The following is a 24,201-nucleotide window of genomic DNA, read 5'->3' on the forward strand; positions in this document are numbered from 1 at the left end:
GGTGGATATGACCAGTTCTTTAGACACTAAACCTGGGATCCCAAGCCTCTTATGCCCTTAGCTTCAGTGTGTCCAGGACCTAACCTCCCATGCAAATATGCCCACTTCCTACACTTGGATCTCTTAAAAGTTCAGAGTTCATAGAGAAAACCCAGTCTGCTTCCCCCTTGTGGCCAGACATTAACCTTCAAGACTCAAAAGCTACTTTTGGTGTCCATCTGAAATCCTGGTGGTGGAACACAGGGCTGTGTCTTAACTCAATCTCCATTTCTGTTGTCCTCGGAAATCTTCACAATGCTTTTCCCTTCTGGTAACCCTCAGTGGGGTGCTGGAGCTGTCTGTAGCCCCTGTCATGTGGTCTTCCAACATAGACTGGAAAAATCCATTTATTATCGTTCAAATAATAAGGGTGTGATAACCTCGAGCTGGTATCCCGTACTTCATAATGGGAAAGCAGCATCAAGAAGATTCCACACACTTGTCATGGGAGTTTTGTCCTTTAAAGGATATGTCCTTCCCACAGTCAACATTTTTTACTAAGTGTTGCCTGGGGGACCCATGACAGCTTTCCAGGGAGACACTGGACACCTCACCTTGTGAAAGTTATCAAAGATTTCTCAGAGTTAATTTCACATACAACTGTACTGGTGAGAGTCAACCCTGAGAAGAAAATAGGAAAGGCATCAGATATTTTTAAGAAGCAGGTTTCTCAGCTGACCTGAACATCGGGGAACTCTTGCTACCCAGACTGATAGCTAGAATACCAGCATGGGACTGATCCAGACCCCAGGAACATGGGTTTCTATGAGGAAACCTTGGAAATCTATGGGACCTCCTGTAGAAGTTCAGTACTTATCCCTAGTATAGGTGTGGACTTTGGGAGCCCATTCCATATAGGGGAATATTCCCTCAGCCAACACACATGGGGTGGGCCTAGGCCTTATCCCAAAGGATACAACAGACTCTGATGACACCATATGGAAGGCCTCACCATCCAGGGGGAGCAGAAAGGATATGTGATAGATAGGGTTTTAGTTGGGGGGGGTGGTGGTAGGGGAGGATGGGTGGGAGAAGGGAACTGGGATTGTCATGTAAATCAATCCTGTTTCTAATTCAAATAAAAAAAGTTGAAAAAAAAGAAGCAGGCTTCTTTTCTTTCTTCTTACTTCCTTTATCCAAATTACAGTTTGATTTCATTGGTCCTTTATAATAAAATCTCTAAGATGAACTTAACTTTCATTACATGGGAAATAATTACATTAACTACTATATTATTTCATCTTACTCCTGTTGATCCTGAAAACTTACTGTTCTTCAGGTTCATACGTAGTAATGTCATATCAGTGTAAATATCTAGTATAAATAAAATAAGAATAAAACTATAGCAGTGAGGCACACTGTACCATATTGAATAGAACACATCTTGCCCTATCCAGTAAAGTGTGAGTCCACTGGACACATTAATCTGTACCACTATTTACTTAAAACGAGATAACTTGAGAGGCAGAGGTATAAAGAAGTCTGAACATAGCACAACTTCACACTCAGCGCAGGAGGCCAGATCATGTAGTGTCAAGGTGCTTCCAAAAGGTGGGTCTTAAACCCTGCTGTATGAAGCTAGGCACTTCTTGTGGCCTGCCAAGCTGCTGCCCAAATACATAGCACTTCTCAGAGCACTGAGCGATAGCATGAACTTCAGAATGACACATTCTTTGATTCCAGAGCCAGGTGGCCACCATAGCTGAAATTTACTACTACAACTACACCAATGTATGGTATGACTATGCATTCTAGATCACTCATTGCAAGGCTTCACACTGTGACAAGGTAATATACTTCAAAATGAAGATTCTGTGGTAAGGGCTGAGTAATTCACTGATTTATGGATGTAGCAATAAGTTACTGTAAGTCATTTTATGTCTATTTAACAGAATAATACTATTGGGTTCTTTCCAGGGTCCTATGAGCTATTTAGACACAGAATCTTGGCCTGAAGTTAGAGGGTCTATCCTGGTCTAACCTCCTCTTCTGGCAGAGACTCCTTCCTCCAATTACTTCTCCCATCCTTACTACCCGAGGACAAGAGTGGCACACCTCCCTCAGCTTCATGAATCCTGGATATGATATTCCTTTAACTTCAAAGTTTCTTCTCCTGAGCTCAAAAGTTTCACCAATGCTACCTAAGCTGGAACCACTTTTGATAACCTAGTATCCTAGTCAATAGAACATCAACACTGAGTTTCCCCAAGACTGACCCTTAACTCACATAACCACCGTACAGAAGAAATTTAAAAAAAAAAAAAAAAAACTCAGCAGAGGAGAACAAGACATCCATATAAAGAAACAGTACCAATGATCTTACTCAGGAGGACTAGGTCAAGAAAACAAACAACAAGGATAACCAATACAATATGTGTCCTTCAAAATTTGATATGCTTATAATGGTCCCAGACCAAAGCAACTTATAAGGCATAAAAGACATGACTTTGAAATAGTAAAATAAATAGATCAAAAAATTCAAACAGAAACAAGTATTTCCAGAGTGAGGCCTACAAAATATAAGTAGTTGAGTGAAATAAGGAAAATAATTCAAGATATAAAATAGAAATTAATAATGAAAAAGCAATAGATTTTTCTCAAGAAAAGTGAGATATCATATCCAACCTCCTCATCCACCCAGAACTGGTATGTCATTTCTTTTTCAGGGTTGAGAACTGCAAGTCTGACACTCCCCTCCACTTATCCTCCCTAGCATTCCATATCCAGTGTTCCTGCTTAGTCTGGCTAACCCTGACTGCTCCTAGACCTCCACCATGACCTGCACTTCCTGGCACAGACCACTAGGCTCCTACTTTGTTGCATTCAAGCTCTCCACCCAGGCAAATACCCCAGGGTCTATACCATGAGTCTTCATGACCATCCCTGCAAGCAAACACCACAGGCCTCCATATCCAGCCTAGGCCCTACATCCAGGGTTCCTGACAAGTATGAACAAGTATGCACATGCTGAAAACAAATCTCTACTCTACTTCAAGGACATACCTATCCATCTTCCAAAATTGTATGGCCCTCTCATGCCTGCTACATACAACCTCTCCATTTAGGCATAATTACCACTCCCCGACATTATAGGCTATGACAAAGAGACATTCTGTACACCAACCCAGCCAATTACAGACACCTGACTTCATTCCACCCATGCCATTTATTACCTCTAGTCCCAACCCACCCACACATTATATTTTCTGTACCAGTCTACTGTCTATATCAGCTGCATAACCAACAAAGGGGTCCACATGCCTAGATCTAATTGCAAAAAATTAAACACCATGAAAGATAAATTGGGTATGTTCTTTCCAAATACCACCAGTCTTATAAAAATAGTATGTAAGGAGAATTACCTAGATGAACCCAAGGACACCAAAATTAAAAAGAATAATCATAAATTATATCAAAGGATTCAAGGATATTAAAGAAGACACAAACTGATCAATGAAATTGAGATAAAAAGGACTTAAAAGTAATTAACACCTGAGCAATGCCCAAGTAATTGCAAACATTGACTGATAGAAGTGATGAAGACAATCCAAGACATGAGAATGGAATATAAGGAGAAAGAAGCACTGAAGAAAACTCAAGATAAATTGAAGATGGAATAGAAGAAAACACAGTAACCCAATTAGAAAATCAAACAAAACTGACTAGTAAATCAAACAGAAGAATATCAGGACTTGAATATACAGTAAAGGATCTAGACTAAATAAGTAAGAAATGTGAAATAAATTTGCCATTGGATAGAAATGCAGAGGAGATTTAGGATACCATGAAAAGACAAAAGCTTTGAATTATAGTCGTAGATGAGGGAAAATAATTCCAAGTCAATGACACAAACAAGATCATAACAAAACACCTATCCAAATTAAGGAATGACACACCCATATAGATATTAGAAGCACACATAATATCAAATAGACAAAGCCAGAGAAGAAATTCTCCTCTGAAAAAAGTGAAAGTCACATATGAAGACAATCTCACCAGAATGACAGCTGATTCCTCACTGGAAATTTTGATAGCCATAAGAGTCTGGAGCAAGTCATGATACTTCCTAAAAGATGATGAAGGCCAACCTAGACAAATACACCCAGAAAAACTATTCACCATATGTGAAGGAAAAAGAAAAACTTTCCATAGTATAGACAGCCTAGAAAATTATATCAGAGAAACCAAATTTAAAGAATATACAAGAATCAATATTTCAGGCGGAAGAGACAAGTGAGGACTGCAGAGCAATATGGTAACAAATATAAAACCGTAATTATAGGATTAATTACTGATCCTGGGCTGGGAACGAGGTAGATTGTCTTCACTCTTGTTCCTGTTCTGAATTATAATTTCCAGTTCCACTCTCAGCTGTGTAGCAGACAGGTTTCAGGGGCCTGTCCTTCCACTCAACCTACATTCCTTGTGTTCTCCAATAAAACTTGTAGCAGGTCAAGATTTCCTCCTTCCTGTGAAACCCCTAAGCACCACCTTCTGGTCCACTCCTATTCCTTTTGGCAGCCACTAATATCTAGGAATAATTTCTACCTGGGATCCCTATCAGCAACACTAGACCTGCCATCAAGTGGGTGATTTCAACACTCTTTCCTATCCTCCACCTCAGTCTCCCCAGTCATGTTTACAGGCCTGTAGCAGACTGCTTGCAAAGCTTTCTTCCTACCCTGTCCCTACTCCTGAATATTGAGGAGGATACTGTCATTTTCCATCCTCACAAGGTTTTCTGTAAGACACAGATACCTAGAAACTTTCTCATCTGAATCCAGAAGTGGCCACATCAGGCTGGCATGCAATTAAGTGATTTGCACTGTCATTCTTATCTTCCTTTACAACCTTCTTGGCATTATCCCAGGCCTCTTAGCAGCCTGCTTGCAAAGACAGCTCCCTTCCTGCAGAAGGAGGCAGGAATTAAGAGCTTTTGCCTCTGAGGATTTGTGGATATAGGATTGCCATCAGCTGGGTAGAGATTACGATCCACTGGCTTGAATGCTTTGCTTCTCTGATCTTCAGCTTGAAGCTTTAACCACAGTATCTGTTTCTGGGTCTTTTATTTGTCATGTTACAAAACACACAAATACTATTCAAGTCCAAAGAAAAATGAAATTTAGAAACTTGCAGGAAAATAAGTGGACTTAGAATCTACAATAGATGGTAAAGTCACACAACCTCATGTTTTTCTCATATATGGAATCTAGCCAATAATGTATGTATGCACATAAGCAAACATAGATGTGGCTGTAGTATAACATGAAGACAAGAGAAAAAGAAAGACAAAATATTAGGATATGTGGGAGGACTGAATGCAGGCAGTGGACACAAGTAATGAAAAACATAAGAAGGCTAAATGCTTTTCAAATTCTAATTCATCCATGAAAATTTTGGTGTAAGTGGTGGATCAGCATGTAAAATATGTTTGATATTAAAGATGTAAAATGTAGTGTGAAACTCCACAACTTTTGTTCAAAATGCCTACTCTAACTGTATAGAAGGTTTTTGAGTTTGTAGCATATCAAATAAACAAAGCAAGCTGCTTTTCATCCACAAGTCATTCGTTTGAGTGAGCAGGTATGTAGAATCCTGGTGGATGGTATCAGGCTTTTCCTTCTGTTATTTAGGTTGATAGCACCCAAAGTGGTACTTTTCTGTGATCTTGCTTCTTCTATATATATATTTGTAGATTTCCTAACAACCAGGGTGTATAATTTGTGAACCAGGGAGGTCTTTTTTCTCCCTCTGCCCTGCCTACATCTCAGAACCAGAGAGAGTAAGTGCATCTTTCCTAGGCAGGCAACAGCCAATTCCATTTTCTGGGCTTGTAGGAGGACTCTGCATCTGTTCCCCTTCATTCCTCTATATACTAACAGCAGGCTCCCTCCTCCTCTGTGGAGAGCCTGGCTGAAGAAATGGCCCACCTCAGACATGTTTCCCACTGCATAGAGTCATTCACAGTGCTGACCCAAAATAGTTTGCCCCACACACACACACAAGCCAAAAGAATTCTGCAAACCATCTCTTAGAATACATTCTCCACACACTTTATCAAGTGGGCAATGCAGGGAAGGCCTTTGTCTCTGTAGCGCTGTCTCTCTAAAATGATTGCTACCACTGCCTGCAGGCACAGTGCTTATTTCCTTAAGTTCCCTGTCTTTAACCTTGGTTCCTGCTCCCAGCAGCAGGACTTATTCCACAGTCATAGATAAGTCCTCTACTCACTCAGTTTTAAAGTCCTTCCTTCCATCCACACTGTTCTCTTCCTTTCCCTGCTCTTATCATCTCCTTCTCTCCTTCTCTACTGTCTCTTCCACAGAAACTACAATATCTTTCACAGATGCCCATTTCAGAAGAAAGCTCCATTCCAAACTGTCTAGTTTATTCCCTCATAGCCTCCAGCAGTGCAGGAGTATCTTTTGCCTTCCAATCCTTCATACTACAAGCACCTTGTCAGCAATCTGCATGCCAAACATGAACAAAAGTAATCATTTTTTTTACAGATTTTTACATTTTCTGTTTTTTTAGAATAGCCCCGTAGTATCATTTTTTACTTTTTATATAATCATCAAATTGGGTCTAAAGTATTAACCAAACCAAGGTTCCACTGCCCATGCATACCACCCTGTGAGAGTTCCTTCAAATCCCTGACCAAACAGTGGAATCATCTTAGCTTCATCTCTTTGGTCTATTAGCACAGTTCTTCTCCAGGTCATCCTCTCTCCACCCCATGCTGATCCAAAACTGATCTGTTTCCTTATTCTTCACTGTTACGATTTCAACAGAAGACATGTTTTTACATAATCAATTGCATGTTTTACCTAACTAATTCCATTCTTTACATTATAGCCTCAATTTACTCTTATTGCTTTCCTCCCTCTTACCACGAGGAGCTCATTATCTATAGCAGAGAGATGGGAAATATAAGAAAGAGGAAATGTATATTATATTGTTTAGTAATCCAGAAAAATGGAATTTATATAAAACTGAAAAGGTGTAAGGAAGAAATTGGATGAATGAGTAATCCATCTATCCCAATCAGTTGTTGTTTTCATTCTGTTAGTAGAATAACTAAGAGGATATGCAAAAGTTTACTCAGTTTTATTTTTCAAACACCGTTTCATCCAAATCATGTGCAAATGTGATGCACTTTTATTTTGACCACTTTCTGATGTGAATATAGATATTCCTTATGATTTACAGATATAATCCTTAATAATACAGGATTTGTAGTTTTCTTTGGTTCTTTCATTGAGGATACATTGTCACCTTTCTTTATTCCAGTACCATGCTCTTCAGTGCTTCACAGATGAAAGCTAGTTCAAAGTATGGAAGAGCTCTAATACATTTGCATATCCACTGTATGTAGGTTTTAACATTTACTTATAAACTAGGTCTTCCCTTAACATTACATCATTAACCATGGTTGGGTCTTCTATAGAGTTTCATGACTCAGAATTTGTCCTCCTTTGACTATAATCTTCTAATCAGAATAGCCACTTGGTTACTGTGCTATTGTATTGTTTAGCAGTTGAGGACAGACTCTAATGGAGGTAAAACTTCATCCTTATGACATAGTGACTTAAGTGAGAGTCAAAGCTAGGGTCTCCTTAGTAGCTTAGAACAACCTCCTGAAACAGTGACTTTTCCCAAGTGTGCCATTTTTCCATGTTACAGATAAATATGGCAATGGAGGGAAAATAGGAAAATATACAAGTGACTCATGGTCAGAGATGATGCTAAACTCCTCACACATGCAGGGAAGTCTCTGACACAAAAAGTAGTGTTGCCCTCCTGAATTTCTGTTTTTAACCATATCTGCTCCATGGACTTACCCTAAATGTGGGAAGTGGATTCAGTGTGGCTGGATTTATGCTGAGATCTTTGATCCATTTGCACTTAAGTTTTGTGCATGGTGACAGGTATGGATCTATCTGCAATTTTCTGCATGTCCGAATCCAATTGTACCAGCACCATTTGTTGAAGATGCTATCTTTTTTCCATTGTATAGATTTAGCACCTTTGTCAAAAATAAAGTATTCGTAGGTGAATCTTCTACAAAAGAAAGTGGAAATTACCCTTGAACAAATTGGCACAGGAGACCGCTTCCTGAACATTATGCCATTAGCACAGACATTGAGGTCTGCAATTAATAAATGGGACCTCCTGAAACTGAGAAGCTTCTGCAAGGCAAAGGAAACAGTCAGTAGGACAAAACAACCACCCACAGAATGGGAAAAGATCTTCACTGATCCCACATCTGACAGAGGACTGATTTCCAAAATATATAAGGAGCTCAAGAAGCTAGCCACCAAAACACCAAACAATGAAATTTAAAAGTGGGGTGCAGAACTAAATAGAGAATTCTCAACAGAGGAATCTGAATGGCTGAAAGACACTTAAGAAAGTGCTCAAAATCATTGGCCATCAGAGAAATGCAACTCAAAACAACTCTGAGATACCACCTCACACCTGTCAGAATGGCTAAAATCAAAAATACCAATGATAATCTATGCTGGAGAGGATGTGGAGAAAAAGGAACACTCCTCCATTGCTGGTGGGAGTGCGAACTTATAAGACCACTCTGGAAATCAGTATGGCAACCTCAGAAAAATGGGAATCAGTCTACCTCAAGATCCAGCCATTCCTGTCTTGGGTATATACCCAAATAGTGCATGTTCATACAACAAGGACATATGTTCAACCATGTTCATAGCAGCATTGTTTGTAATAGCCAGAACCTGGAAGCAACCTAGATGCCCCTCAACTGAAGAATGGATTGAGAAAATGTGGTACATTTATACAATGGAGTACTACTCAGCAAAAAAAAAAGCAATGGAATCTTGAAATTCGCAGGCAAATGGATGAACTAGAAGAAACCATCCTGAGTGAGGTAACCCAGTCACAAAAAGACAAACATGGTATGTACTCACTCATATATGAATTTTAGACATGGAGCAAAGGATTACCAGCCTATAATCCTCTTCACCAAAGAAACTAGGAAGCACAAAGGACTCCAAGGTATAAATGGACCCCAGGAATGGGAAGTGGCATGAACTCCTGAGCTAATTGGGAACATGAGGGTAGGGGAGAGGGAGCTGTAACAATAATAGCAGGAGAAGAGGAGTGGAGGAGAGGAAATGGAGGGGCAGAAATATTGAGTTGGGGGAAGAATAGAGGAGAGAGAGCAAGATGAGAGATACCATATTAGAGGGAGCCACTATAGGTCCGAGAAGAGATCTGGAACCAGGGAGATCTCCAGAGACCTACAAGGATGACACGATCTGACAATCCAGGCAATTGTGGAGATGATAACCTAAAAGCCCTTCCCCCAAAATGAAATTGATGACTTCTCTTTATGCTATCCTAGAGTCCTCATGCAGTGGCTGATGGAAGCAGAGACAGACATCCATAGATATACACTGAGCTGAAATCAGAAATTTAGTTGTAGAGAGGGAGGAATGAAGAGCGAAGGGGTCTGTACCAGGTTGGAGAAACCCACAGCAACAGTTGGCCTGAACAAGGGAGAGCACATCGACCCCAGATGCTGTCGGGGAGGCCAGCACAAGACTGATCCAGACCCCTGAACATGCATGTCAATAAGGAGGCCTCCGCACTCCAGGGAGCCTCTGGTGGTGGATTAGTATTTTTCCCTGGTGCAAGAAGGGACTTTGAGAGCCCATCCCATGTGAACAGTTACACTCTGGCCCTGGACACATGGGGAAGGACACAGGACCAGCACAGGAAGATTGGTGTACTTTGCAGAGCTCCAGTTGAGGGCCCTACCCTGCCTGGGGAGTGGTGGGTGGATGGGGTGGGGGTAGGCTGGGGGTGGGGAGGAGGCATGGGGTGAGGGGAGGGAGAGGGAGAAGGGACTTACATGTGAAACAAGCTTGTTCCCTAACTAGAACTAATAAATAAAAAAATGTGGGAAGTGATCAGCCATCTATATGTGGGAGGACAAAGAAGAATCTTGCACTGAATCTAGAAGCAATTATGACTTGGAAATCATAACATCAGTACTTTTGTAGGATACATGAAATAATAACAGCCCTTTTCACAGATGATTTCACACTAACACTCTGGAGTTTTTGTCTGTACACACAGATAGGAAGTGAGATAGCTTGGCAGAAACAGCATAAAATAGCAATAGTACTTTTCAGAAATGATTTCACAGCTGGTTCTCTAGAGAGTTTTTGTCTTACTTCCCCATGATTCTCATCACTATGACTAAAGCCACTACCAGAGGACTGACAGTAGTAGTCATCTTAAATCTGCAGTTCAGTGATGGTTAGCAAGGCTGAGTTGGAGGAGCTGTCAATGGAGACAGAGAATCAATCAGGAATCCCAGATGGTCTCTGGTTGCCTTTATAGATTACAGTGGTGGGGGCCTTCCAAAGTGCTGCCTGTACCAGTACATATAGTAGCTTCCAATGTTATCACTGCTACGTTTGCAGGAGATGGTGACTGTTCTCCCTAGAGACTCTTGATGCAGAGTTTGGCTGAGTCAGCACAAATTGGGCGCATGACCCTGTAAAAAAAGATAATAAAAATCAGTTAGGACAAGCAAACCTAATTCGCCAGGAAGAATATAAGCCTAATATCCTAAGCAACAAGCAGTTACTCTCCCATAATTTCTTAAATTCACCCACCTATCAAGTGATGAAGGAAGATGAGAAGTGGAGCCAAAGTCATGGTGAAGTCACCCAGTTTTGGCTACCTTGTTCCAATGGACGGACTATAACAAGGCACCACTTCTTATCTGTCGCTGGGATTCTAAGTGAAGCCTGGCCCCATGCAAATATCCCTCTTCTTGGGGATGTATAAGCCCCCTCCTTTTGCTTCAGAGGGGCCCTGACTGAGAAGTGGCAAGACTAGGCATGGGAAGGATGTGGGCTCCACCAAGTGGCAGGACATAAAACCTGAAAGTGAAGGGAAAACATCAGAAAAGCTGGGGAATACTAGGCAGTGCTTGGCCATGTTGCTCCCCAATTCAACCATGTCCTGTCTTTCTTTGTTATAGAGCTTTCAGGTGTGTTGTTAAGTCACTGAGATCTCTCCAAATTCTTTAGGAAGGCACTTGATGCTATGATCTTTTCTTTCAGCACCACTTTTATTGTGTTCCATTAGTTTGGGTATTCTGTGCATTCATTTTCACTTAATTCTTGGAAGTCTTTAAATTTTTATTTCATCCTTGACCCAGTGGAAATTATGTAGAGAGTTGTTCTGTTTCCATGAGTTTTTAGGCTTTCTATTGTTGCTGAAATTCCCTTTTAATCTATGGTGGTCTGATAGGATACAGGGAGTTATTCAATTTTTGGTATCTGTCAAGATTTCCTTTTTTGCTGAATATGTGGTCAGTTTTAGAGAATGGTCCGTGTGGTGCTGAGAAAATCAAAACAATTCTACTAAAATCATGAATGAGATAAAGCTGTCCACTCTTTGCACATCTGTTCAATATAGTAGTCAAATTTCTAGCAACAGTGGTAAGACAAAAAAAAAGGAAATCAAGGTGATACAAATTAGAAATGAAGAAGTTTTGAAGTATCATTATTTTCAGATGATATGGGTGCATACATAAGCAACACCAAAAATTCTACCAAGGAACACCCACTAATGATAAACACCTTTAGTGAAGTGCCTGTATATAAGATTAACTCAAAAAAGTCAGCAGCCCTCTTATACACAAAGAATAAACAGGCTGAGACAGAAATCAGAAAGCAATACCCTTCATAATAGCCACATATAATGTAAAGTATCATAGTGTAACTGTGACTCAGCAAGTGAAAGTCCTATATGAAAAAAACTTCAAATCTCTGAAGAAAGAAATTCAAGAAGATATCAGGAGATGGAAAGATTCCCCATGTTCTTGGATTGGTATGATTGGCATAGTAAATATGGCATCTTACCTGTAGCCATCTACAGATTCAATGCAATCCTCATTATCAAAATTCCAGCACAATTCTTTACTGACCTTCAAAGACCAATACTCAACTTCATGTGGAAAAATAAAAACAAAAATTTCCAGAATAGCTAAAACAATCCTATACAATAAAAAAAAATTTCCTAAGATATCACCATCCCTGAATGAAAATTGCACTATAGAACTATAGTAATAAAACCACTTGGTACTGAAATAAAACAGAAAAGTAGATCAATCAAATCAAATCAAAGACCCAGACATAAATCCACACACCTACGGACACTTGATTTTTGACAAAGAAACCAAAATTAACAATGGAAAAAAGAAAGCATCTCCTACAAGTGGTGCAATTATGTAGAAGAATCAAAATAGAACCATATCTCTACATAGTTGCTTAAATTTTCAGGAAGAGGTAGCACTTAGTAGTGCTTAGAAGTAGAAGACTTTTTAATGTTTGAAAGAAAGTGGAAAAAAGATTCCTGAAAGTAGGTTTCATTAGCTGTAAGAAGGCAAAGACAGAAGGAGGGGAAGAAGGAAGTCAAGAAAGATAAACTTTGTGGAAACCATATTTGCTATACAAATATAACTATTGTTCACATAGACTCACATTCACACTAAGAAAACACTGATTAATAAAAAATAAGATCCTGAAAGACCTTGAGGAAAAAAATAGAACCATATCTCTATCATCCTGCACAAAACTCAAGTCCAACTGGATAAAAGACCTCAATATAAATCTACATTGAACATAATAGAAGAGAAATTGGGAAATAACTTTGAACACATCAGCTTAAGAGACAACTTCTTAACAGAACAGTAAGAGCACAGACATTGAGATCAACAATTAATATATGGAACTTCATAAAACTGAAAAGTTTCTGTAAGGAAAAGGACACTAAAAATAAGACAAAGGATCAGTTACAGAATGCTAAACGGTCTTAATCATCCCCACATCTGTTAGAGGGTTGTTTTTCTAACTATATAAAGAATTCAAGAAACTAGACATCAAAAGCCCTAATAATCTATTAAAATGGGGTACAGCTCTAAGCAGAGGAATATCAACAGGAGAATTTCAAATGGCTGAAATACTCTTAAAGAATTGTTCAACATCCTTAGCCATCAGGGAAATGCAAATCAAAATGATTCTAAGATTGTAACTTTTACCTGTCAAAATGGCTAAGATCAGAAACCCAAGTGAAAACTCGTGCTGGGGAGAATATGCAACAAAGGGAACACTCAACCAATGATGGTTGGAGTGAAAACTTGTACAGGTATTTAGGAAATAAATATGCCAGTTTCTCAGAAAAAATGGCAATCCATCTACCACTAGACTCAGCTATACCACTCTTGAGCTATACGCAAAGTGTGCCCAATCATACTATGAGAACAATTGTGCAACTATATTCAAAGTAGCTATATTTTTATCAGCTAGAACCTGGAAACAACATAGACATCTGCGGCAGTTTGAAAGAAAATGCCCCCCAAATGGAGTGGCATTATTAGGAGTTGTGGCTTTGTTGAATTAAGTATAGCCTTGTTGGAGGAAGTGTGTTACTGTGTGAGTGGGCTTTGTGGTCTCTTTTGCTCAAAATTTGCTCAGTAACACTAAGTCCACTTTCCTGTTGCCTTCTGATCAAGATGTAGCTAGCACTATGTCTGCATGCATGCTGCCATGCTCTCCACCCTAATGATAATAGACTGAACCTCTGAAACTACAAGCAAACCACCCCAATTTAATGTTTGTCTTATAAGACTTTGCATGGTTATGGTGATTCTTCACAGCGATAGAAATCCTGAGACAATGCCCCTCAACTAAAAAATAGACAAAGAAAATGTAGTACATTTGCACAAAGGAGTATTGCTCAGGTCTTAAAAACAATGATTCCATGAAATTTGAAGGGATATGGATGGAGTTTGAATAAAAATAATCCTGAGTGAGGTGATCCAAACCCAGAAAGACAAACAAAGTATGTTCTTACTTATAAGTGGATAGATATTAATTATAAAGTAAAAGATAACCATGGTACAATCCATTGACCAAGAGAGGCTAGGTAACAAAGAGAGCGGGGGGGGGGGGGCCGGGTACCCAGGAAGAGAAAATAGAAGATATTTCATGTGTAGATTGGGGGAGGGAGGTTGGGATAGAACATGAGGGGTCGGGGTGGGCAGAATACTGAATGAACTGACTGGAAAGAGGTGGGGGCTTTTTATGGTCAGAGAAAAACTTGGTGCAAACAAAACTCCCAGAAAGCTGCAAGGATGAACTAAGCTAAGACTCTTAGAAATGAGGAATATGAAGCCTGAACTGGTCATCCCATGTGACCAGGAAAGACTTCCAGTGGAGTTATTGGGACAACAACCCAACCACATAACCTTAAACCTTCAGTCTGTCCAGTCTATGGCTATGCTGAGGTATAATGGAACAGAGATTTTGGGAGTGGTCAACCAATTACTGGTCCAGAATGAGATCTACACCAGGAGAGTTAACCCTCCCCTACACTGCCTGGAGCATAGACCCAGAGGTTGTATGACCCAGAGGTACAGCTGGAGGAAAAATGTCAATATAATGATGTTTAATGATATTATGCTATACTCCTAGATTGATGACTAGTCCAATGGTCACCAGAGAGGCTTCATACAGCAACTCATGGAAACAGATGCAGATGCAGAGACCAACCATCAAACATTAGGCCGAGCTTGGGGAATCTTGCTGAAGAGAGGAAGGAAGGATTGTAAAAGCTGGATGGTAATCCAGTGTCACAAATATTTGTCTTTTGGGGAGAACCAAGGAACATACACAGAGCAAATCTTGTCCCACAAGATCAAATTTCTTTAGGTAGAACTGGTATCCTGCTCATTTGGGTAACACTGAAAAACATAATTGTGCTTCAGCAGGAAGATCACAACCTGTCTGCAGCCAGCAGCATTTGCCCCAAATGAAACAACACTTCAAGCCTGTTCCTATGTATTTGTTTTTTGTTCCAATATAGTACAATAAAAAGTCAACCATGCTCTCAACTATAGCCTAGAGATGAACACCTTATTCACATGAAGTGTCCTTGTATCTCAAATATCAGGAAAGGACTTCCTATCCTATATGTGCATTTGCAGGTTTTTTTTTGTACATGAGAAGGGCTCCCTAACTTCAAGTGGTAGCAGGACACACCATGGGTACTGACAAAGAAACCACTGCTTCAATGTACCCATGAGTCTGGGAGATGCTCACAGAGATGAAGAGTAGGTTGTTTCCAGAATATCAATAGGGTAACTGAAGTATCCAACAGACACAGTGGTGATGGGCACAAATGATAGAACACTGTTTATTGTATGAACCAAAGGCTCTAATACAGTCTGGATAGAAATCTGTTCTTATAGGTCAATCTCCACCTGTATATATAGGAAGAAGCTGTAGAGAAGTTCAGCCATGGCAGGTATACCTCTCTCATTCCCTCAATTCAGCTGTTTTCTGCAAGACTATTTCCTGCCTTCTGGAAAAGGAGGGCCTGTTTTTGTACTCCCCAACTCTTCTATTTCTGGTTCTTTGAGAACCTGCTGATCACAGATTCAGAATCAGAGAGAGGCCCTGAGGGTACAGAGAATGAGGGAGTGGATCGCAATGAGTGTGAACCAGGGAAGTTGGTAAAGGTTGCAGCTATTAGAAACTTACACGGAAGTCTCCAGAAGACTCTCACACTCACACTGCAGTGTCCATGAGCACAAGTTCAACTCAGCTTCAGCCATAGCTGAAATCACAGGGAAACCTCATTATATGGTCAAGAAGAGCTATCCAGCACCACTGGTGAGACAGAATACAGGGTCACCTTAACATATGATACCAAGAAATTATCCCAAGTAATAGGCAGATACAATATTTCACTTGGTCTCAATTATACTTTTCTTGTCAATTTGTGCCTATGAACTAACTAGAATTTTCTTTACAACTCAAAACTTTAATTTTTCTCTCTATACTGCATCGCAGGAATTAAGATTCTAAGAGAAAATAATAGTATATTATTTTTAACTGGCATGATTCTTAAAAACCTATTATTTCATGTAAATTATTTTTCTCTGCTTCTAATATTCTCTTCAAATCACTCAATCACTATTTTAATTGTTTATTCATATATGTTCATGATTTGAACTCTACATCAACTACTTCTTATATCAAGTATTTATTTGTCCAATTCAGAGATTGGCTTTGAGTCCTTTGGGTTGACAGTGTTGAAGTCACAGCTCTAAGCACAAGCTCTATTATCAAGCAGCACTGAGAATGGGGTATGCTCTGTTCTACTTCACTATCTAGTACCCTGATATCTATTCATTTGATAAAGAGTCTATGAGGTTTTTCACTTCTTCCAATAATTGTGCTGTATGTGCTTAAAATCCGCTAAGCACCTTGTGACATATTTAATTAGCTCCATCACTGGTATCTTAGTTATGTTTCTATTGCTGTGATAAAACACCATGACCACAAGCAACTGGAAGTAAAGGATTTATTTCTTCATACAAGTCTCAGGTCACACTATCGCCAAGGAATTCAGGAGAGGAACTCAAGACATGAACCCAGAGGTGGGAACACATGCAGAGGTTGTGGAGGAGTTTTGCTTACTGGCTTCCTTATAATATTTTTCTATACAACCCAGGACCAACTGCCTAGGGATTATAATAGAGATTGGGCCCTTTGACATCAATGATCAACCAATAAAATACCTCACAAGTATGCCCACAGGCCACTCTTGAAGGGGCATCTTCTCAATTGAGGTTCATCTTCCCAGTTAAGTAGAGCTTTATTAATTTGATAAAAAAAAACAACTAGGACAACTGGGTGGATTCCCTGAAATGTATCTTTAACTGTTCTATAAAATTAAGTTGCCTATAATCTTCAAAATTGTACTGATGTATTTTGAATTGATAAAAAAAATTGCAGTATTTTGATGGTGGGTAAGAATTATTATATTTCCCAACCTTCTGTAAAAAGTAAAAACTGATAATCCCACATATCCTGACTGTCCATTACTAAGTAATAGGATTTTATTCTCCACACAAACTTTAACTTCCTTCAAAAACATGAGAAGACAGCTTACAGAAGTGTCAACATCTTTTCATAAATCCCTTTTCTCCAGATTTATTGTGTTGTCATGGAAGCTTCAGGCTCACTACCCTTTGTTCTTAGACTCGGAGAGTTACTGAGCTCTACTGGAAACTTGCTCTCTGCCAGAAAAACCCTGAGTACAGGCTCAACTACATTCTCTGTTTCTCTTCCGCATGCAGTCCCGACATTGTCTCATTTCTGTGATTTGACACTTGTTTTTCTTTTGGAGGTTAGAGTTCCATTACATTTCTCTCTGCCTTTTCTTCCCTCCAAGCCCTCCTATTCATGTATATATTCCTAAGTATATTCTGTTTAATGTATGTAATGTTACTTGTTTGCATGTTATCATGACTGACCATTTGGCAACCGGATGCTGTGCTCTTCCCCAGGGAGGATCACCTTTGCCACTCGCAGGTTTCCTTGTTGCCTTTAGGGTCTAGGCCTTGTAGGTTTTTCCCAGTATAGCTTGGCATGTTCACTGGTGTTATCCTTGTTCAAAACATGTCTGGTCAATTATGTTGGTGAGACTTTATGGATGCACCTTCTGATATTAATAGGAGACACAATCTCACAGCAAAATCCCCAATATTGTGGCTCTTAACGATCTTTCTGCCCCCTCTTTTCCAATGTTTCCTGAGCCTTAGAGATGATTTATAGATGTATCAAGTGGGATAGTCCAGTTTTCTTGTGATCAAATTAAGTGCTAAATCCTCTCCATGCTATTCCTATTTCATATTGATAAATTTTCCAAAATAGGAGTTTCTGTATATAATATTCTGAAATTTGCATTTTAAGGGTCAAATTCAAACTTTCATGGTGATTTATACTTCTCTTTGGAATTGTTTTGTCTAAAAGCCACATCCCACCTGACTATCCATCATAAGCCTATTTCAATCCTTTTCATGCTTCTGAATTGTCATTTTTTATTTCAACAGCAATTTACAGTTATATTTATAAATTCTTATCAACATCTAATATTATATCTTCACTATTCTATTTTCTTTCTAAGGTGCACTAGAATTTAACATTCTTTCATGTTATTACTAGAAAAAAACAAGTTAACTGCCTGTTTACTAACATGCCTTGAAATATATTGACTATATTAGTCTAGTCAATTAGCACACCTTTTTGTGTGTGATATTAGGGCATCTTATCTATGAATATATGGTGTTTCTAGATGTTTCTAGATGCATCTCATCATCATTGAAGTCATTTAATTTGTGTATTGAGTTTCCTAATGGCTTCCTTGCCAGGTGACTGTGGCTGTACATGTACTTATGATCTGTGTTATTACTAAAGAGGCCACAGTATATGTAGGAGACAGGCCAGGAGTCAAATATTCACCCAAGCTTTTCCTTTCAGGTAATCAAAAGATTCTGAAGCCTCGGGAGACACACATCTACCTTGATATTATGCTCTTGCTGCATGTCCAGCTCAAAAAGAGAACTGAGAGCTATGCAAAGATGAGTAAGGCCTCAGCTCTCAAAGCATTCAAACTACACATAGTTGACTTGTGTTCTGATCATACATGAAAACATGGCCTCCTTTCAACAATTTACTATCTGAACCAGTTTTATTTATCTGCTTTGTATAATTGAGGATGTACTCGGTGGCTTTAGCAATACAAAGTCAGTTCTGGACTCAAAGATTCATGGAATGAAGTAATACTTTAATTTGTTCAGAATGGATTAGATATAGTATAGTGCTTCAGAGACTGCCATTATCATTAGTACATTGAACACAACTGAATATAAACTGAAATGATATTTCATTAACGTTATAGAGGTTAAACTCAAAATAGCAGACAGCATCAAGATCAGTGATAACACAGAGAAATCATGAACCTCATCTTCTCATGGAACTGTTAACTGGCACAGCCACTTAGCAAAGGAAGGAAGCATTTCCTCCAAAGAATGATGATATCTGTGCTCCAGTTATCTATACAAAATACTTGGAAATAGATGCCTGTAGGAACGCTTGAGATTTGAATAACAATGTGAGAATGTAGAAAATCTGAATCAACATACGTTGCTCACCTAACTGTAAATTTATCCAGCCACTTTGAAAAGAATGAATTTCCACAAAACAGTCTCATTATTTCCTAGAAATTCTGGTCCTGATTATCTATTCCCAAAGGGTAGAAATGTATGTCCACAGAAATACTTGAAAATCATAGGCTAACATCTATAATAAAAATGCTTATAAATACAAAATGTTTAAACCAAATGCCCCCAGACTGGTTAGTTTGGGCCACTAGTAGTATATCCATAGATTTCAAATTAGAGATAATAATTACCATCAAATACAAATTTATACTGTCTGATAAGTGTCAAAAACAGCAAAGTAATACAGATTTTCCTAAAACTACCAAAATAATGCAAAAACAAAAAAGTGTAATCACAAGCCAAAATTGTAATGCATTACAGTCCTTCCAATAAATAATTGTTTCTTTCCAGAGCATTATATTCTAAGTTTATGTTATGTGAATTTTGCACCACTCTAGAAATGTGAAAAGTATAATTTTACTGCACGTTTGGCAATAGTTGGTGGCTTGTAAAGTATATCTTAATAAAACATTTAAGATCCAGCCACATGAAGATAGCCAAATATCACTACCACAGAAAGCTTAACTGTCCTCTGAGAATCCGATGTAAGAATGAGGAGGGAGAGAAACTGAGGTCAGTATGTAAAATAAATGAAAAGAGTTATTTAAGTAAATTTTTAAAAGAAGAATGAGGACACTGGTCCTCACAGTCACCCACATTATGTTAGACCGTCATGGCATGGGTAGGGTAGTAAAGGTCAGGGGAATAATTTTGTCTCAGTTCCCCATGCATCTGAAGCACTGTGTGAGCATTTGTGCTGCTATCCCATGTTGAACAGTAATAACTGGCCTCATCTTCAGGCTTGAGGTCCGTCATAGTTAGGTAATATGTATCACTAAATGGTCGAGAATAGCCAATTGTCATAAATTTGGGGACATCACCTGGAATTTCTTTGTGCCAGGATGCATCATATGCTCCAACATCACCACCACTTCCAGTACAAATGAGGGTGACTTGTTGTCCAACAGAACCAGATATGGAGGCTTCCTGACTCAACCTAGGCTGTGCCCAGGACCCTGTAATAGAGGAGATGGAGACTCAGTGAGATAAGTTTTCTCCCAAATAGGAAGAAAGTCATGTTTCTGATAACTCCTTAATCCCTATTGCTTTTTACAAGCAGTTACCTGAGCAGAGAATGAGGAGGGTAAGAAGGATGGGGACCGCAGTCATGGTGGAGATTAGTAGACTACAGCTTCCTGAAGATCTAAAGCTGCATCAAAGACCACCCAGCATCTCTGTACCTACATTAACATAAATAGGACAGAGGGACCTCCCATGCAAATCATTTCCTCTTCTAGATGGCACCTCACTTTGTTTTCTAAGTCTTCTTTTAGCAGAGATGTGCAGAATGTGCTGAGTTCACATATTTGTTCTGGACCCTGAGCATTAGCTTCTCCCAGAGGTGTAAATGGCTGACTTCCAAAGGGACTGGTATACAGCACCCCCTACTGTCTTAGAACATGTCACACAGTGGTGCATTATCTCAGTTAACTCTGGACATAAGCATGAAGGAGCCTTTGTTCAGACACCATAGGAAAAATTTCCTAACTGGCCAGGGCTACAAAATATAAACTAATTTTATAGCCCTGAGAAAGAGTTGCAAGTTTCCCTTCTTGTGGCCATGGGTTATACACAGGACAGAAAAATGTATTTTACAATTTAAAACAGAGGCAGACAGATCTCTGAGTTTGAGTCCAGCCTGGTCTACAGAGTGAGTTCCAGGACAGGCTCCAAGGCTACTCAAAGAAATCCTGTCTTAAAAAATATTAAAACTCTTACAAATATATATTAAAACACTTTTAATGTCACTGTGCCTTGGAGAGTGCTAAATAAGCTTCTATACCTAGCCTCTACCTCCTGCCCTGCAGCTCAGGCTACAAAGAGTCTGAAGACACATTACTCTTTGTAAACAAACAGTCTCCAGTACAAGAAAATCTGTCTTTTATAACCACTAAGGTGATTACTCACTTAACAGTACAGGATGTAACACACAATTTACTTATTTCTCATATTCTCCTTAGTAGTTTAATTTTATAAGGCTACCTGTATAGATGAGATAATAGAAAAGACTCCTCTTTTTGCAGCTTTAGGTTGCAGCCCACTAAGCTGACTGATGGAATATGGTAATTTTTTGTTATGTGCTTATCTGGATTTCTTGCTCTGTGAGCTGTTGGGCTGACACTGTTTCTTATCCTTACTTAATAGATGATTGTGACCTTCAGATGCAATGCCTGAAAAATTTTTGTGGGTCTTTATAAGCTATGAAGAGCAAAAAGACCTGGGCAGATACTTGGGGAACATGACAAGAGAAACATTATGAGAGAAGGATAACATTGTGTATAATAAAATTAGAAGGAAAACTTGAAGAGTAAAAAATAGACATAGACTAGAGATAGAATAGACAAAGCAGAGAATGCAGCAAAAGAATGTCATGAGAGCAACATGGAGAGAATAAAGGAGAAATACATTGAACTAAGTATAAGAATGTTTTTTCTCCTACTCCCCCCCCACGCACACACACACATAGAAAAGGCCAACTCCATTGGATTCCTTTCAAAGCCCTACACTATCTGGAGGCTGGCCCCCTATACAGCAGTATTCAAACTTCTTTTGTGACTTCAGACACTGAGGTCAGGCAGCATATGGCAGAAGAGTCCCTGCATAAAGGCTGTGATACAGCCAAGAGTCCCCAAGAGGCCATAGGTTAAAACTGTGGTAGTGAAGCCTGGGTTGCGCTAGAGACACAAAGATGTTAGGAAGGCCGGAGCCATGAGATTTCTGCCAAGGAGTGTTGCACACAGTGAGTGAAACCAATCCACTAGAGATTTGTGTTGCAGGAAGACAATCTGGGAAGGCAGAGACATATAAGGCAGTTGATAGCAGAGTTAGAGCTACAGAATTTGCTGTTTTCTCTGCTAAAGTTATACCTTGGCTTAGCCTAATATTTCCTCAGTATTAACCTTTTGTTCCTTTTGACAATGATGATTTTGGAAGCAGATATTTTTTAAACAAGGGGTTATAATTAAAAGATCACTGAGAATGTTAGCTACTTTTATGTCAAGTTGATAAAACTGAGTCATTTGGGAAGTTAAAACCTCAATTGAGAAAATGCCTTACCAGATTCATCAGTGGGAACATTTTCTTGATTTTTAGTTAATGTGAGAGGGTTCAGACTGATGGGGGATGTCCTTCTGTATATGTTTCTCTTATTGTTGATGAATAAAACACTGTTTAGCCAATGAGGCAGGAAGATAGGTGGAAATAGGAGATGAGGAGGAATCTGGGAAAAGCAGGCAGTGTCAGAGGCAATGTAGGACGCCAGAAGAGTAAGAGGTCCAGACCCTTCTCTGGTAAGATAAGACCATGTGAAAATACTTAGATTAATAAAAATAGGTTAATAATTAAGACAGAGCTAGCCAATAAAAAGCCCTAGTCATTGGCTAACAGATTTATAATTAATATAAGTCTTTGTGTGCTAATTTGGGGCCCAAGGGTGGCGGGTCCAGCAGGGCCAGAAAACTCATGCTTACTCCAGACCAATGTGCGTGGTGCCACCTCAGGGGAGGTGGTCCTGGCAAATATAAGAAAGTAGACCAAGGGCTAGGCAGTGGTGGTGCATGTCTTTAATCCCAGCAGTTTCGAAGCAGATACAGGCAAATGTGAGTTCAAGGCCAGCCTAATGTACAGAGACAGTTCACAAATAGCCAAGTCTACACAGAGAAACCCAGTCTCAAAAAATAAAAACAAACAAACAAACAAAAAACAGACTGAGCAAGCTATAAAAAAGCCAGTATGCACTTTTCTTCCATGTCTTTTGCTTCAGTTCCTGCCTCCAAATTCCTGTTTTGAGTTGTTGCATTCACTTTATTTCATGCTTACCTATGATTGGAACATGTAAGCTAAAATAAGCCATTTCTTCCCCCAAATTGCTTCTGGTTGTGCTGTTGTATGACATAAATAGAAACCCTATCTAAGATAACTTGAGTCTCAGAAGAGACTTTGAACTTTTAAATGGTATTGATACTGTAAAAATCTATGGGGACTTTTGAAGTAGGAATAAATGAATTTTACATAATGATATAATTCATGAATTTGTTGAGGACAGGAAGTGGAATGTGGTGGCTTCACTACCAAGTGACCCCAGTCTTGGACATTTGAATACTCAGTCTCCAGTTGATGTCATTATTTGTACTTTAGGAGAATTGGTGTTAATGGAATAATGTGTCACTGGCATCAGGCTTTGAGAACTTGAGAACCCATCACATTTATAATTTACGCTCTCTGTTCTATGCTTGCAATTCAGCTTATAAGCTGTCAACTTCTGGTCAAGCTGCCATGCCTCCTACCTGCTACCTCTACTCCACCATCATGGACTCTAGTCCTCTGGAACCATGAACCCTTCTTCCTATAGTTTTTATTGCAGCACTAGGAAAGTTAATAATACACAGGAAAAGGAGGTAAAGAATATATAAATAATAAAAAACATCAAAGTATCCTCATTTACAGATGATATAATACTGTACAAAAAAAAGAGCAAACACTCCAACAGAAAAGTCCTAAAGCTGAAAACAATTCAGCCAAGAAGTAGAATATAAAATCAACACACAAAAATCAACACCCTTCCTATATAGTAACAACAAATATTCTGAGAAAGAAAAAATGGGGGTAAATATTATTCATGATAGCCTCAAAACAAGCAAAGAAAAAGAAAGTAAAAACCTCTGGAATAATTATAACCAGGGAACTGAAGGACTTGTGCAATGAAACTTTTAAGACAGTGAAGAAAATTGAAAAAGATAGGAAAAGATTAAAATACCTCTCATGCTCATTTATTAATACAATAAATATTGTGAAAATGGTCATCTTATCAAAAATAATCTAAAAAGTCAGTGAAAACCCTATCTAAATTCAAACTGAAAATTCACTTAAATTCAAAAGGCAATCTTAAAATTCATTTGGAGACACAAAAGAACCAGGATAACCAAAATAAACCTTAACAAATGAAATGCTGCTGGAAGTATTAACATACCTGATTC

The 24,201-nt window shown here is 39.0% G+C and overlaps 1 protein-coding gene across 1 annotated transcript in view; it reads right to left on the reverse strand.

Moving 5' to 3' along the window:
- Positions 1-19,828: 19,828 nt before the first annotated feature.
- LOC113835365 (probable non-functional immunoglobulin lambda variable 11-55) overlaps positions 19,829-24,201 on the reverse strand; it is a 59,311-nt gene continuing 54,938 nt past the window's right edge. Inside the window, exon 3 of the mRNA XM_035444141.1 lies at positions 19,829-20,181. Coding sequence (XP_035300032.1) covers positions 19,829-20,181 — 353 coding nt within the window. The remainder of the gene's footprint in view (positions 20,182-24,201) is intronic.

This window comes from Cricetulus griseus, chromosome 4, assembly GCF_003668045.3.
Source record: "Cricetulus griseus strain 17A/GY chromosome 4, alternate assembly CriGri-PICRH-1.0, whole genome shotgun sequence".
In the NCBI taxonomy this organism is placed as follows: domain Eukaryota; kingdom Metazoa; phylum Chordata; class Mammalia; order Rodentia; family Cricetidae; genus Cricetulus; species Cricetulus griseus.